The sequence below is a fragment of the Megalops cyprinoides genome, chromosome 18 (genome assembly GCF_013368585.1).
Source record: "Megalops cyprinoides isolate fMegCyp1 chromosome 18, fMegCyp1.pri, whole genome shotgun sequence".
NCBI lineage: Eukaryota > Metazoa > Chordata > Actinopteri > Elopiformes > Megalopidae > Megalops > Megalops cyprinoides.
In genome coordinates this window covers 7,333,104-7,350,038 of record NC_050600.1, presented here as the reverse complement: position 1 = coordinate 7,350,038, position 16,935 = coordinate 7,333,104, and the positions used below count along the sequence as shown (strand labels likewise).

Genomic DNA, 16,935 nt, shown 5'->3' with positions numbered 1-16,935 from the left:
TAACCACACTTAAGGTAAAAAAAAAAATACAACTTGTAGACTGTAGCAGAGTAAAGCAAAAAAGAGGGTGAGATATTGGTCTTAAATGTAACTGGTGCCCCAACAAAATCATCAAAATCAGATTGAAATAGTGATGGATCTGTTTTAATACTGAATTTACAGAGAACACTGACTCTTTGACAAACATTAACGCAGAGTAGAAAATAAAAAGTTTTAAAGCAAAAACACAATATCAAAGCCACAAACATGGACTGTTCAGAGAACTTTTTTCTGAAAGCTATGTATTTTTACCAAGCTCCGCTGACCTACCAATTACAGTCGGTGTTCCTTCTATCAGTAGCCAGTCCTTTAAGAAATCCCTTGAGCTTTCGGTGCATGCAAAGCAAAAGACTGCCCAAATAAAAGCTACTTCTCCTACTGAGACCTTTTATAATGCACTTCACAGGTCAGAGTTTGCGTTTGACTGACATGTTTTGTTCATTTTGCTGCAGTGAACTAAACTATAAAATGTTTTGTAACGGTTTCTCCATTTTGTGAATTGTATTTCTGTGCAAAATAACCAGCTATACAAAATTCTATTTCACTTCAAAAAGACCTTGCACCTCACAGGACAAAGACATCTTGAATATGAAATGCTAGAGGGTAAATATTAAAATGTGTTTTTCAGTCTATACTTCAAAGGTGTAACAGTACCATAATTTTTTTTTTATTCCCATGGAGATTTTTTACGTAGCTACATATTGTTGAGGGTTTTCACATTCAAACAGAAATCTTTCCACTGTACATATAACTAATCTACTGTGCAAATAATATGCCTCTTGTGTAATATTATGTTAAACAACATTCAAAGAACATGTTTAAAAAACAATATGCAGGCTACTTTTGACTCCATATAGATACACATGCTCACTAAGTCTTTTGTATGACTAACTCTTCTATCAAAGGGCACTGAGAGTTTAAGCACAGGGGTTCTCTGGGGTCTGTGGGGTCATTGGATTGCTTCTCTAGTAAGGCTACTCCTGGAGGGAAACACTGCTCTAATCTGCAACGACTACTCTTACAGTTCCTCTACCACTGGTATTTGTCATGCAGTGAGAGCTGACTGTTCCAGAAGAGCGGGATTAATGGGGTTCTTGAGAGAGCAAGAGGTGGATTGTGTGCCAGATTCGTTCTCAGTCCTCAAGCTTTACTGATGCTAATTAGGTGGGTCAGAAGCAGACGATATAATGGTAATTAACAACACCTGTGAGGTTTGGGGTGCATGGCTCTACTTGGCGGGGGGGGGGGGTAATATTATTACTGGTACTCAGGTGCTCAGGTGCAGCGGTGTTCAGGTGAGACCGGCCACTCAGCTGAGAGCGTTGGCTGGCATGCAGTCACACAGGGCCCTCTTCTCTGCCCTCAGCACCAGGCTCTCGGTCTGGAGAACAGAGTCACAGAGAAATCGGTTAGGTTAGTCAGACAGGGTGTTCAGCCCTGGCTCTGTAGGGCCACCGTCCAGATTAGTCAAATTATGTACAGAATTTGAATGAATTGTTGATTTCCATCTCTTCTTCACCTTCTATTGCATACTTGTACATTACATTGAGTGGTTGGACAGGAACAGAAATGTGGAAAGGAAGCTCTCAACTTCCAAAGGTTCTCTATTCAATATTCTGGGCTTCATAGGCAGGACAGTAACAGCTCCTCCCAGACTACATGCCATGGTTGTTAAAGGGGTCACTGTGCAGATCCACTGTTCATTACGTGAATATTTGAATAATAATAATAATAATATTAATAATAATAATAGTTGTTATTATTATTATTATTATTATTGTTATTATAGATAGATAGATAGATAGATACATGTATTCATACATACATATACAGATTTAGTGCTTACAAGAGAGGAGCTGACAGACAACAAAAAAGTATGGAGGTTTGTACAGACTTATAAAATAAAAGCACTGCAAAATCTGTGTGAAAGAAAGCATTCAAAAACTAAAAGGAGACAGTAAAACAAAACTCAAAAGATGAATTCATGGGAATAATGTGCAGTCTGTGATTTAAAAAGAGCTGATGGGAATTTGCAAACCTGGCTCAAACACTGGATTGAGTTTTGATTGGAATTGAACACCTACTGACACATATTTCATCCATATAATTACCAAACTTTCACCATATGCTTAGTGGACAGATGTGATATAAATCCAACACACAGCACAACAAGACAGTACAGTGCTTGGTGAACACCTGTCAGGGGCTGATCATCAACTATAAAGAAATCAACCTGCTATGGCTGTATTTCTTCCACATTGTGAATGGCTTTACTACAGTTATGCCAGACACAGCACTTAAACACTTCAACCATGTAGCCAGTTGAGTCACTGATAAGTCTGAGGAATGGTTACCCGTGAGTCAAGGTTAAAGGCAGTCTTTTTCAGGTCTTGCAGGGCCCTCTGCATGAACTCAAATGCATGGCAATCAACACAGGGTCGGCCTGACAGAGAGGAGGAGAGAGTCGGAGTTGTGGAGATACAGCAGCAAGAGAGAGACGCAAGAAATAGAAGAATTCTGAAGAGCATTCTTGTCAACAAACAATAACTTACAATCTATCAATTATACCATGACTTTCTGAACCCGTAGCACTGGTAGCAAACCGTTGCAGGTATATGCAAACACATAACAGACCATTTTAATTTTCAGATAAATAGACAGGGTGACAGAATCAACCGAGTGGTGTCTTTTATTGCTGTCACAGGGAAAATATATCTGATATCTTCACTATTAGACATCCAGCACTGATAGTTCTATCCAGCGACAAGGAAAAATCCACAGAGAGAATCTCTGTATTGAGGATCTGATCCAAACTAAAAACAAACAAAATCTAAAACTGCTTTGTGTTAAGGAAGAGCAACATAAATAGAAAGTATTCCCAAACATATATACATAAATACAAATATTAAGATATGTCATGATTCAATCCCTCTTGCCAACTTTAGCCACACAATGGAAAAATTACTAAAGTGCATTCAAAAAATATAGTTTTATATGTCAAAGTATTCAAATCAGGTATATTTAATATTTTTTACTTTTCTTTCTTAAATAGGTTAAAACTTATTTCTTTCCCTTAATGTATTAGACCTACGTGTAGTAGTAAAGGATTTTCATTTCAACAGACAAACTTAATCAGCTATTTGTGTATTATGCAAATTTTCAAAGCAGTCTTTTATAATTAAGAAGAACAAACACCCTACAAACGTACTCTCGGCTGGAATGACCGTCCCAGATTCTTGGTTAGCAGACACGGGCCTGGAACACAGCGTCTCGCATAGCAACAGCATCACCGTCGCAGCACACACAGACTGCAGAAAACCTTTCGCCCTCATATTGTCGCCTCTAAAAAAAACCGTTATCTGAAGTAAGATAGATGGGGATGTGGTTGGCATTATTATTTATGCATTGGTATAAATTCTTGAATTAAATTCTGACCAGCCAGCCACCCAAAACGGGAAAATGTTCATTGAAAATACATGCACGACTAGTTAGCCCACACCTCGCTGATATTAGCTAGGTGACAAATGGTTGTTGACACAAGGACAAATCCAGCAGACAAATCAAATTTATACATACATGACCACATTGATAGTACTATTGATTGTCTTTCGCAATGTTATTGGAAACAGATGGTATCCTAATAACACAATGGGAAATACAGACGGCTAGATATCTGGCTAGCTAACATTAGCTATCTGACCGATCCTATGAAAATTATAGGCAGATATTCATAATAAAGACAATTCGCTTGATACAATTTCCATTATTCAAAATATGACTTAATTGTTGATGAGACCCAAAGAATGACAGACTTAGAAACAAACGGAAATTATTAGCTATTTACCAATTGTCTCGCCAAAGGAACAAAGTACCGCTGGTTGCCGCCTACTTCTTCTCTCTGTTGCTGGATTTTGATGGGCGCAAGGCGCAGCGAATTGCCTGCCGCTATCCTTTGGCAAACTGGGCGTGGAACAGATTGTCCATCATAGCCACAGACAGTCACTTGCGTTGTGGAAATATTCGATTATTGGTCAGTAAGGTCGATTAAAAAAAAAAAAAAACAGCGAGCAAGGTACAGACAATGTCCTATAATTCTTATGTCTAGTAATTAACTGCAGCCAGCTGTTACATGGAAATATGATCGTGTTTTGTGTCGTGTGCAATAATCATAAGGCATTTGATGCGCAAAACATTTGCATAAAGCGCTGCCAAAAATGTGATGAACTGGAGATTTTTTTATAAAATGCTTCAACTAGTGCACCTTCAAGAAACTGATAAAACCAGATACAGATAATAATCGGTCTACCAAGCTACCTATTTAGACTATTTATAAAAATAAATAAATAAAAAATAAATAGCACTACACTTAATGCCCTTTATTGCAGCGTGATTTACCACTACATCGGTGGCTACTTTGATGAAGTACCACCACGCCTCTCGCTGTTTCCCAGGCAAAATTTTGATTATTCAGATGCAATACTATATCCTCCTGAATCATGCGTGCGGTAGCCGCCACCAAGATGGCCGAGACATCGGCCAAACACATTGGACGTTGACACGCCCACGCAACTAAAGAGAACTAGTGAAATGTGAATAAAAAATCTTGTATCAACCGTTTAGAGAGAACTGCCACTACCGCCCGAACGGTTTAAACGTTGCGAAACGTTTCGACTACCCAATGCAACCCTTAAATAGCTAGCTAACACAGCTGCTATTATGTATCCATCAATCATCCTATTCACGATGAAAAGCAACGTAGCTGAGTAACTGCCTGCGTGACATTCTCATGTCTTATAGCCAACATGAACCCGAAAGTGCAATCAGGTGTACAGGAAGGGTATTATGCATAGAAGTAACAAATCTCACCAGACAGTTACCTATGTTATTTGGCTGCTGCATACTGTAGCTACTAGTTATTGTAAGCGCGAACTCTGCAGTCTTGCCAACTAAATGCTAACGTTAGCTGGCTCTGGTTACTTTCTACTGTCACCAACTCGTACGTTTTAGTAACGTGGGATGTTCAAATGTTATGGCATTAAGCAGATAATGGGGAAAATACGGTTTAGCTTCATTATAACCGCGTATACTTAATACAGCCAAATAGTTATTTCACAGATGTTTTGCTTCGCCTCTCTCCATTGCAATTGTGCACGCTGCAAGGGGATCATGGGGGTCCTAACTGTTTTCTTAGGTAGTCTTTTAAAATGCCTGAACGCAAATCACTTCTTTTTCCAAGATGGCGTCGATGAGGGACAGTGACACCGGCCTGTGGCTCCACAACAAACTAGGATCGACCGACGAACTGTGGGCGCCTTCTAGCATCGCCTCGCTGCTGACCGTTTCTGTCATCGACAACATACGCCTGTGTTTTTCGAGTTTGTCGCCGCCCGTGAAGCTGAAACTCCTGCTCGGGATGCTGCATCTTCCGAGGCGGACGGTGGATGAGGTTAGTCTGCGAGTTGCTAAGAGAGGCAGCGCACAGAGAGGGTTGTTAGCTAGCATTTAGCTAGCGACGTTCAGCTGAGCGGGAAGTACTTTGGCATGCACACTCCGTATCAGCCAAACTGCTTATGCTTTGTAACCGTAGCGCAATGAAAAAAACTAATATATGCCTGGCTAGTTGCAAAGGACAACAGTCTTTGATCTGTATTACTTAGGTAATAGGTATCTAGCTTGCTAGCTGTTGGGTTCCGTTTCGGTCCGCACTGCAGTACGCTCTAAGCAAGTATCCAGCAGCGATCCAGAAAAGTAACAAACTATCTAAGCTAAGTTTTTTGCTTGTATGTTTTCGTAAACCTGGCATCGCCAAAAACGTGTTGATGTTTAACTTGTAATAGCACAGCAAACCTATCGTGCACATGTAGCTTAGATTGCTAACTAGATAGCTAATCATATTTGTTCTGAAATCATATTCGGACTCAGTACTGGCGTTTACTAAGTGACGGTACCTAGGTGGTTAGTTAGCTAACGCAGTACGGGATGCACTTACGCTAGCTAGCTAAAATAGTGAGCGAGGCAGTGAGAAGCTGGTATTTTGTTGGGTAACGTGCTTAATTTTATGTTACCATTCATGCTTTTGCTTAATTTGATTACCCTAACGATATTTCTACAGTTTCATTTTTTTCGCTTTGACTCGTAGCTACACGTGTGATGGACAGTTAGGCTGAGTGAGCTGTCAAGGAATGTCCGTTCTGTTGACATTTGATTACTCTCGGTGGTTACCTGTGGTTAATCCATATGTTGTTACAACTCATTGACTCAGCGACCTTAAATCTGTCACCTGAGTTAATTCTATAATTAATTAGTATTATTTACTAGTTTTATTACAGTAATAGTATTTATTAAAGTTCAGCTAGTTTGAATGTTTTAATACGCAAACATCTGTAGAGTTCCGACGAGTGGATATTGTATGCAACAAGTGTCTTTTTTTAAACAGTACTGAGGCAGTTCAAAGATGCCCAACTGGTCCATGTGCAGGTTTGATTTTGAACTCGGAAATAAAGCAAGAGTTTCCAAAGGAGTGAAATGGAAATATTCAAAGTACTTGGCCAGGTCTACAGAATTCAGTTTGGTCCATGAGTTCATTCCAAGGCCTGGCTTATGGATTGATTAAACCTGTGATGCAAGCTCTATGTGACATGCGGAGTGACAGGCGTGACGTGGTGTTTCCGTGTCTTCTCAGATGAAGGAGGCCCTCTCGGAGATCATCCAGCTGGCCACGTTGGACTCTGAGCCCTGGGTCCTCATGGTAGCCGACATCCTCAAATCCTTCCCCGAGACAGGCTCCCTCAACCTGGACCTGGAGGAGCAGAATCCCAACGTGCAGGACATCCTGGGGGAACTGCGTGAGAAAGGTGAGAGGTCAGGGGTCACACTGTGCCACAAACATTACTAGATGTCCGGCTCCTTTGTTCCATAGTTGATTCTGTCCACTGTGAAGGACCTTTTGCTTTGTTGTGCGGATAGTAGGTGTTCTGTTTTAGACCCCACATTTTCAAGATTTTTCACAGCAAGCCAGCAAATTGATCTCGGAGCGCTGTTTTGTCCATCACTGTTTTCTAGGTTCAGACTGAGGGTGGGGGCAGTTGGGATGGAGGGGTGAGACTGAATATCTCAATAAGATCATCGACACCGTTGAATTGATCTCCACAAGTGAATAGGCTGTTTCTAATTTTGATTGATAATTGAATTGTTTAGTTGAAGGTAGTGATCATCCACCCCAGGCCCAGGCGGAGCTGTATTGTATTGTCAGTCACTGGACCAATCGGGTCATTTTGCTGTGGAAAGCAAAGGCTTCCCATTGGTTCACACTTGTAAATGACTGACAGCACAGTGTAGCTGCACCTATTATGTGGTCCTTCTCACACATTCACATGTGTGAAAGCAGTGGATCTGCTCTCAAACTCATTAACAGGCCTCCAGCTGAGCTTGGTGTGGCAGTGAGCTGTCCAGCTCCACACAACAAAAAGCACAACATCAGCCAGCTGACTTCAGTGTAATTGCTTTGCTAGCTGCTGTAGCTGAGTATTTCTGAAGTAAGCAGGTCCCTCGCTGGGTTGACAAATAAAAACAATATCAAAATTTGCTTTAAAAATACTCTGTGCTGTCTGAAAGGCTACATTTTGCAGTGCTTTAAAGGGCATTCTGTGTTGCTTGCACAGCTAAAGTGAGCATATCTGAGAAGTTGATTTGTGATGAGCTGACTGCTTAAGGTAAAATATTTTGCTTGGCAGTTTGCATTACACACTGAACTGTGAGGATGAAGATGCATAGGACATTTGGTACATTTCTGGAATTATGCCTCATTTTGAGTGTCCAAATGGGGCTGTAGGTGGAGCGCGCTGTATTGGTTGGGGGTCGATTAAGACTTTACCCTGGACCCATTCCAGCACAGACAACTTACCCTTCTCTTCCACTGCATGTCAGCTGTCCATTACATGTGAGTTTTGTGCTACACAGTTTTTTTGTGTGTGCACGTTAGGATAGTGTGGCATCTGCTTTGGAGGCATGCCCTCATGCATATACAGCACCAACACATAGGCCCTTTTTGGAGTTTTGTACAGAAGTAACCGCAGTGACGTAGAGGCCTGACTCATTACAGCCATTAACTTCTGTGCCATGTAACCTCATTTAAACAGAATTTGGATACGGCCTAATACAGCCAGACAATAAATTCCCAAACTTTGACCATTTTCATTTCCTTCCTTCCTTATGATTTTCTTTCTTTCTCCATCTTAATTTTTCCTGTCACATTATGTCATTACAAATGTCCCGGTCTCCCAGCGTATGCATCCTGCCATTGGATCTGAGATGGCACAGAAGTTAAAGTTTGTATGCCGTACCAATAAAGAAATAAATTTAAAAAAAAGGTAAAAACTGAGTCAAGGTGACGAGCACTAAAACGAGCCGAGTGCTGTTACAGCCCTGTCGCATTTGCCTTGTGACTCACGCTTTCCTCTCAGCCGTAGCCAGCGCTCCCTGTGAAATCAAGTGCGAAAGCGACCAGCCCAGACCCGGAGTTCAGTCATTAACTATAATGGCAGTCTGTTGCTATGTGGGCCTGGTGTGAAGACAGTGAGTGGGGAAAATTGGACCTTTCGTTTAGGCAGCCTTTTTTCATTCGGTGCAAGCTGTGAGGGAGTGCGTCTGTCAGTGTGCACATGTAAAACGTGGAGCATATCATCTTGCATGCTAAGTAATCTTGCTCTAAATGATCATATCTAACAGGGATTCACACATATTCTGTTTTGTGACAGGTCACCATTTTACCAATTTATTTCCGGAGAAATGGCTCATTTCAACTCTCTTAATGTCTGAATGACTTGCTCTTGTATTTCATTAAATGCGATGAAATGGGGGGGCTTCCTGTCTACGTGTAAATTCAGTTGATGGGGAGAGGGGGAATTGTTGTTTGCCTGGGGAGGTAAATATATGAAGAGGGCTAACACCAGGGTGTTTTTTTTTGGTCATTTGTACGCGTACAGCAGATGATGTAAGCTGAAGGCTGTCTTGGATGTTGGGTGGCGTATGGGCTTGAAAAGTGTTATGCTCACTCTCATTGGTTTGGGAGTGTTGTTAGCCTTATCTGAGGCTATCTCTTTTGCTCATTCAACGTGAATGGATACACTCCTGTTCTGTTGTGGTGGAAGTCGCTCTGGATAAGAGCGTCTGCTAAATGCTTGTAATGTAATTTAATGTAATGGAACGTAACGTAGTGTAATGTAGTGTAATGGGTGTGTAACGATGAGCACAAACAGCACGCATGCTCTCTCCCCCCCCCCCCCCCCCCCCCCCCCCGCAGTGAGCGAGTGCGAGGCGTCGGCCATGCTGCCACTCGAGTGCCAGTACCTGAACAAGAACGCCCTGACCACGCTGGTGGGGCCGCTCACGCCCCCCGTCAAGCACTTCCAGCTGAAGAGGAAGCCCAAGAGCGCCACCCTGAGGGCAGAGCTGCTGCAGAAATGTAGGACTCCCTCCCGCCCTCCTGTGTGTGTGTGTGTGTGTGTGTGTGTGTGTGTGTCTGTGTCTGTGTCTGTGTCTGTGTCTGTGTCTGTGTCTGTGTCTGTGTCTGTGTGTGTGTGTGTCTGTGTGTGTCTGTGTGTGTCTGTGTGTCTGTGTGTGTTGGTGTGGTATGGGTGTGTGTGTGTCTGTGTGTGTTGGTGTGGTATGGGTGTGTGTGTCTGTCTGTCTGTCTGTCTGTGTGTGTTGGTATGGTATGGGTGTTTCCTCATGTGGTATGCATTTGTGCATTAGTATGTTCCATTAGTATGCTGGTGTATTCACTCACCTTAATTTTTTTCCCCTGTACTTTCCATACGCATTTTCTGTAACTTTATACGTGTATTCTGCAACTTTCTGTTTTTCCTTTTGTATGTTTGCTGCGTTTTAAAAATGAAAACATTGTTTTACCCGGTGGGGTTTTTCTGCCTAGTATCTGTATATTTTCCAGACGCTCCTCCTCTATGGAAAGTTAAGCACATTTCTAAAAACAAGTAAGAAAAATAATGAAAGTGTAAAGCAAGGTCAGAGACTTGTCTGCTAGCACCAGCTGTTGGACACATGGGGGAGTATGAGCAAGGTGCAGAGGGACAGGGGGAACCTGAACTTCAGTGGGGCTGTCTCTTTCGTTGGCGGTGAACCACGCAGCTGTTGGATTCAACCAGTGTATCCGCACAGGGACTATGACACGTTTATCACTAATTCTCCTTACCCACCGTAGAGGAGAACCCAGGCTGGCTCGATCGGTTTAGATTCCAAATTTTCCACCAGTGTCGGCTCTTGGGATGTAAACTTGGAAGGAAGAAAGTACATCGCCTTCACTGATCACAGCAAACAATCAGAGCTATTGTACAAATAATATGAAAAGTGATTTTTGGGGGGGGGGACACTTTTGGACTGGAGATGATGTCCAGGAAGCTTCCACTAGGAAGACGGCAGCATTCAGCCTTATGTCATGTGCTGAAATTGTGCTGGATGGGTAATTGTGCTGTAGCATTTCAGCTGTACAGTGGGGCAGAGCCATAATGGGGCTAACAGGCCCCAGGTGATTGGTCCTCTCTAAGAGGACGACAGCTGTCAGGAGTAACTGACGACCCCTGTGACTGACCCATGTACCTTATGGGTCCTGGGTTGCCTTATGAACACTGCAGGTAGCATGTGCAAACGATGATGATGATGGTCAGGACTCAGAACACAGCTGTCCTGTGTATTGCCGCTGTTATTGTTACTGCTCTTGTTTTCTCTTGTAGCCACAGAGACGGCACAGCAGCTGAAGAAGACAGCGGGGGTGCCTTTCCACGCCAAAGGGAGGGGTCTGGTCAAGAAAATCGACACAACAAGTGGGTTCCGCACTCAGACAGTCGCGCTCACAGGAGAGCTGTGCTGTGGGAGACTGGCCTCTTGGCCAGTGAGCCGAAGTGAAGGGAGAAACGCACAGCTGTGGGGTGGGGGGGTGGGGGGGGGGTGACATTTGCTTAGCAGGCACTCTTATCCAGATAAACTTATATAGCTTAAAGTCATTATATGTTAATCCAGAATTGCCTCAGTAAATATCCAGCTGTATAACTGGATAAGATATCTCACCATGACTAAACCTCAGGATGTATAATATATACTGGCTATACCATGTAAAGCATGGTACTATGAAGGTAAGCTAATCTGTTTCTGGTAACATTTTGCTCAAAATAAATCCATTCCTGTGCATAATATGTTCTTGTTTTTCAAAGGAGGGAGTTTTAAGACATTACTATAGGCTTCATGTGGTCACACCCCTTAGAACCTCGAGTGTATGTCAGAGAGGTCAGAAGTCGGGCCCCTCTATGTGAGTGTTGACACCGTGTCTCCCCCCCACCCCCATAGCGCCCCTCAAGGGGATCCCGAAAGCCCCGTTCCGAAGCCCCACCACCCCCAGCATGTTCAGCCCCCCCAGCAACAGAACACCCATCGCCCCAGCGCGGACGCCCATGCGCAAGGAAAGGGGGGTCAAGGTAAGCGGGACCCGGAAACCTCACCCTTCAGGGACATTTCATATCTCGGCAGTGAGCGGGCTTCAGTTTTCTAACAGGGTGCTTGATCCAAGTGCAGGCAGCCTCCTGACCCTGACCCTGACCCTGAGTCTGAGTTGTGTCATTCTGTAGCTCTGTAGCTGCAGAGTGCATTTGGCTTCGTTCTGCTGCAGGCAAAAAATGGGGGAGAAGCAGCAGGAAAATGCAACAGAAGTACTGATGAGTTAACATGATATCGCATGTGGAAGAACAGACATTAAGTCTTAAGACAAAGAGTAAACAGTTCAGATCCAGTAATTGAGCACAAAAAAACTTTATGCATATAACAACACAAATTTACTCTAAATTAGCGCTTATTCTCTAGAGGTCAGTCAGAACACTTGGAAACACTTGATTGCTCTTGTCCTGTACACTGTAAACGCATGCAGTTTTTTAGGAGATGAGTCTGCAGGTTAAACTCCTGTTTTTTCCTGTGTTCCCTCTCCTCAGCTGTTGGATATCTCTGAGCTGGACATGGTGGGGGGTGGAAGGGAAGCCAAGAGGAGGAGAAAGACTCTGGGTAAACAGCCTTCCTCTCTTCGTTGTGCTGTATCCATCACATCAGAAAAGACCATTACATTCAGTAACGGACTTAGGAAGATTGTTTCATAAACGCACACATAAAGGGCAGATTTAATGTGTTTTTGTCCCTGCTAATTTGACTCTGCATGATGTAAGCACGGACAGGAAGTCAGCACAGCCCTGTGGAGTTTTCACTGCAGCCTGTGGGAAATCCCTATGGTATGGGGAGAGCAGCAGCTGCGGTAGATGCTGGGAATTCTGGGAGTTTTATCCGCTTCTGCTCCTGACTGCTGCTGCGCTCTTCTCTCCATCCAGACACAGAGGCGGGGGAGAAAGCTGCCAAAGAGGAAGCGGTGGTGGAGAACGCCACGCCCGACTATGCTGCCGGCTTGGTGTCCACACAGGTATTGCCGTCGGGCCCCCCGCGGACCCGCACCACAGAAACCGAAAACAATCTACGCTCCCCACCTCATTCTCACACAGGCCTGTTTGAGGAGCAGACTCTTACCGCATAGTAAAGCCTGTGTGTGTGTGTGTGTGTGTGTGTGTGTGTGTGCACGTGTGCTTTCAGAAACTGGGGTCACTGAACAGCGAGAGCGCGCTGCCGTCTACGAGTTACCTGCCCGCCACTCCCAGCATGGTGCCCTCATCCTCCTACATTCCCAGCTCAGAGACGCAGCCTGGTGAGTGAGCGGCCCTGCCCACGGTCTCAGTCGCTGGTTCTGTGTGTGCGCATGCCGTCTCTTCCTGTGTACCGGATCACCTCGCTAAAGAGGGATTAGAAAGAAAGTATATTTCCACATAGAGCATGCTGACAGTTTGTCTCAGGACTGGTCAGGTTGAACATGTAGGCAGGCCTAAGACAGATCTGGATCATCTGTTTCTTAATATTTTTAATATTTGCTTTGTATTCATTTGAAAGACGCGTGTAACTGCTAAATATTGTGGTTTCTTCTGCATTCTCATCTCTCTCCCCCTTTTTCTCTTCTCTCTGCTTCTCTCATTCATTACCTTATTGTTTAGCAGACGTGCTTATCCTGAGCAACTTACACAGGCTACAGTTTTTACATGTTATCCATTTATACAGCTGGAGAATTACTGTGGCAGTTGTGGGTTAATTTCCTTGCCCAAGGGTACAGTAGCAGTGCTCCAGCGGGGAGTCTCACCAGCAACCTTTCGGGTCCGATCCCTCTCCTTACCACTATGCTGCACTGTTTTACACTCTTCTGATCTCCGCCTGCCTCTGCAGCAAATGCTGGGGGTTTGGGGCGGGAGGCGCTACAGGCCAGCCGGCAGCCTGAGGAGTCTGCAGCCCCCAGCACCACGCTGCCCGGACAGTTCAAACAGAGGACGCCCATGTACAACAGCAGCAACACCAGCCCCACCGCCCCCACCTCGCCAACCACGCCCACCAGCACCCCGGCCAACAACGCCCCGCCCACCGCCGCCACGGCGACGCAGCAGGAGACGTCCACGCAGCCCCCTCCCTCCCAGCCCACACCTACACCCGTGCCACAGCAACCAGCGCCCAAAAAGAACCTCTCCCTCACGGTGAGCCCGCGTCTGCGATGTCACACTCTCTCTGTGATGTCACACTTTTTCTACTGTGATGTCTTCATTCATCCTCTGAGTCTGACTTCAGACTCACAAAGACTTAGAGGTGCAGCGAAATATTCAAATTACTGTGGTAAAAAAAAATATGCTGAAGGATATGGAAATTCGCTAACTGTCAATGTGACCGGCTTCCTCACCAGAGAGAACAGATGTACGCTGCACAGGAAATGTTTAAGACGGCAAACAAGGTCACCCGACCGGAGAAGGCTCTTATCCTTGGCTTCATGGCCGGATCGCGAGGTACGGCTGTAATCTGCTGCTATCCACAGCGAACTCACTCCTCTGTCTCCATGTAGTTTCTCTGTATGTTCAGGATTAACTGCAGCAAGCTCAGCCCCTGAGATGTGAACACACGACCCTTAAGGTCACTGCCTTGCTGTTTCTCTCTGTGGCTCCTTTTTCCTGTGTCTCCCACTTTGCATCCTGACTTGGGAGTTGCCATGGGACACTGAGTTACTTGCCTTGCACTGATCCAGAACACAGCCCTTGCTCTTTCCATCCAGCACTGGGTAGCTTCTGCTTGTGCACTCTCACTCTTCTGCTGCTGTCACATAACACACACACACACACACACACGTTTCACTGATCACCTTTCACCCATGTGATCCGTCTTGTGTCTGCCTCTCGCCCTCCTCGCCCCTGCAGAGAACCCGTGCCCGGAGCAGGGTGACATCATCCAGATCAAGCTGAGCGAGCACACGGAGGTCCTGCCCAAAGCTGACGGGACGGGCAGCACCACCATGCTTGTGGACACCGTGTTTGAGATGAACTATTCCACAGGCCAATGGACTCGCCTCAAGAAGTACAAGCCAATCACCAACGTCTCATGAGAGGGCTGGGGAGAGAGAGAGGGGGCTGGGTCGGGTCAGGTTTGGGGTGGGCATGGGGGGACACGCGCGGGGGGGGCTGCCAGAACCCTCTTTAAAAAACAAAAAAACAAGAAAAAAAAAACATATGGGCCAAATCCAGCTTGTGAAGTTGGGGTGAGGGTTGAGTTAGCAGTAGAGATGGGGGGGTGATGGAGGAGGGGGGCAAGGCCTTCATGGGATGTTTAAATCTCAAGAGGGCCAAAGCCACTCCCCCCTCTCTCTGTTCATGAATCGCCAACTGGCAGGGACCTCTTAGAACTCCTTTTTTTCAGTTGTTTTTGTTTTTAAAGCCCATTGAGATCCCTTCAGATTCCTGAATGTTTAGGAGGGGTTAGAGGAAAATGTTGATTGGCATCTTTGATTGGCACCTGTCAGAGTTATGCTTTGCAGAGGTTGGCTACAGTTTGTCAAAAACATCTGTGTGCTTCATTGTGAGAAAACGAGAACACGTTCAGAACACAATACAGCTTCTCCCGATTCAAATAAACACACACACACACATACGCACACACGCACACACAAATGTGACAAGGGTCTGTTTCTTTTGCTGTCAAGTTCTTTTTTTTGAGCATTCTGGAAAATGTTTGTTTTTCAACCTTACTTAAGAAGGGAAGAAATAAACCACGTGTCCAGATGTGTGTGTGTGTGTGTGTGTCTGTCGCAGAGTCTGTCCTTTAGCGCTTCCTGCTGTTTTTTTTCCTCAGTTCCTCCATTATCAGAACACGAAATTTGATTCTAATGAAAACAAACTCCTGTTTTAGATTAAAACTGTGACCCCCCCCCCCCCCCCACACACCTTAGACACTAAGATCCTTAAATACTTAGATCATTCACAATTTTGACTCAAGGTGACTTACTAATGGAAGATCTTGTAGAAAGAGGGAAAAACTGGCCCAGAAAAGTAATGCATTGGCTCCATTTTGATGTCATCACAGCTACACGAGCACATCAAGACTGCACAGGGCTATGCCACTGTACATGGTAAATGGTAGTCTCACTTCATGCTGCAGGTAGTAAATTTCTTTTTCTTTGAGTGCCAGTAATCCTGACTACCAGTGGAATTAATGTAACAAGCCACAAAATAGGGGACTGTTGACCTAGGGTTGAGGCATCCTTTCTGTCTTGGCACATAATGATGGGCAGATATGGCTTCTTGAACCATGCAATAGGTTCTGCGACCATGTGCTGTAAATCACTGAGGCAAACCAATGAAATTTCTTGCTCACTTTCACAAAGATTTTTGATTTGCTCATTGTTTTTGAATTGTTTATGTAAAAATGGTCTTGGCAATCAGTTACACATTTGTTGCTGTGAGCACTATGTAAAAATACAGTTTGTCAGCATTGTAGCAATCAAAGTCTAGGGAGCAAAAAAAAAAAAAAAAAGATTACAAGGGCCTTTTTTACGTTGCAATCACTGGGCAGAAAGATCCAACTGAAATAAAAATAAACTGGCGTTGCCTGGAGTAACATCCAAGCTGAGAGAGTGGCCCCAGAAGCAGCAAAGCACAGAGACCCTGTGGCAGTATTTGGACTAGAAACCCAGAATCTGCAGTACAACTGTTGCGTATTGTTGCATACAACCTGCATATTACCCCACTGCAAGCGATGCGCTGACATGGGACATGTATCCGAACACAGTACACCCATGAAATCCTTGCTATTTCTTAAGATGGACTACATTTTCATACGCAGAACCTTTCCACTGCAAAACAAACACTTCACCCATTCTGGGCACCAGACCATTACTATATGTGTATATGTCCTCACTGACATCACAAAAGATGTTAAGCTTAGAAGGGATTGGAAGTTGGTACTCTTTATGCAGAACAAACGGTTCTTTTATGAATGTCTGTATTCGCCAAACTGCTTATTATGACACATAGAAGTATCAATGTTAAAAGAGTGACAAGGAGAACAATGCTGGCAGTGCTTGTCAAAGGTACCTCATTTATTTAAGCATATACCCTGGCCTAATAGTTTACCAAGCAGCTTATATATTTCCTGCCATAATCAATGAAAATGTTTGACCAATTGTACCAAGTACAGTTGCAGGAAAGTATACCCATGAAAGACTTCAGGACTGCAAGTTTGAGCCTTGCCTCATACGAACACCTTGATGAAAAACACTGCATTTTTATGGACCTACTTGTAAGGCTTGGAGGTATAATGTTTTCAACAATTAAACAGCAGGTGCCCAAAAGTCCTGTCTCATGAACACGCATGGAAATTATTTTTTTAATCAGTGATTGTGCCCTACAATGCCATTGTACAAAAAATTAAATGACAGGCATATTACTAACAAAGTATTGGTATTCAATAGATCTGATCAGTTTGTTAAGAAATTTC

At 44.3% G+C, this 16,935-nt stretch overlaps 2 protein-coding genes across 3 annotated transcripts; one reads left to right on the top strand and one right to left on the bottom strand.

Moving 5' to 3' along the window:
• Window positions 1-119: 119 nt before the first annotated feature.
• Window positions 120-4,139, bottom strand: c18h4orf48 (chromosome 18 C4orf48 homolog). 2 transcript variants are annotated; one of them, XM_036551585.1, is made up of 4 exons: window positions 3,884-4,139; window positions 3,248-3,381; window positions 2,394-2,482; window positions 120-1,420 (listed from the first exon to the last, which is right to left on the bottom strand). In XM_036551585.1, exons 2-4 carry the CDS (start codon window positions 3,369-3,371, stop codon window positions 1,349-1,351), a joined length of 285 nt encoding a protein of 94 aa, XP_036407478.1. In that variant the 5' UTR covers window positions 3,372-3,381; window positions 3,884-4,139; the 3' UTR covers window positions 120-1,348. The 2 variants fall into 2 exon arrangements, with proteins under 2 accessions (XP_036407478.1, XP_036407477.1); XM_036551584.1 differs by having other exon boundaries at window positions 3,248-3,398; window positions 3,884-4,138.
• Window positions 4,140-5,275: 1,136 nt separating this feature from the next.
• nelfa (negative elongation factor complex member A) lies at window positions 5,276-15,093 on the top strand. Its single transcript, XM_036551395.1, has 11 exons — window positions 5,276-5,485; window positions 6,722-6,893; window positions 9,341-9,502; window positions 10,788-10,877; window positions 11,398-11,525; window positions 12,033-12,102; window positions 12,420-12,508; window positions 12,676-12,787; window positions 13,354-13,655; window positions 13,859-13,958; window positions 14,364-15,093. Exons 1-11 carry the CDS (start codon window positions 5,276-5,278, stop codon window positions 14,546-14,548), a joined length of 1,620 nt encoding a protein of 539 aa, XP_036407288.1. The 3' UTR covers window positions 14,549-15,093.
• The last annotated feature ends 1,842 nt before the right edge of the window (window positions 15,094-16,935 follow it).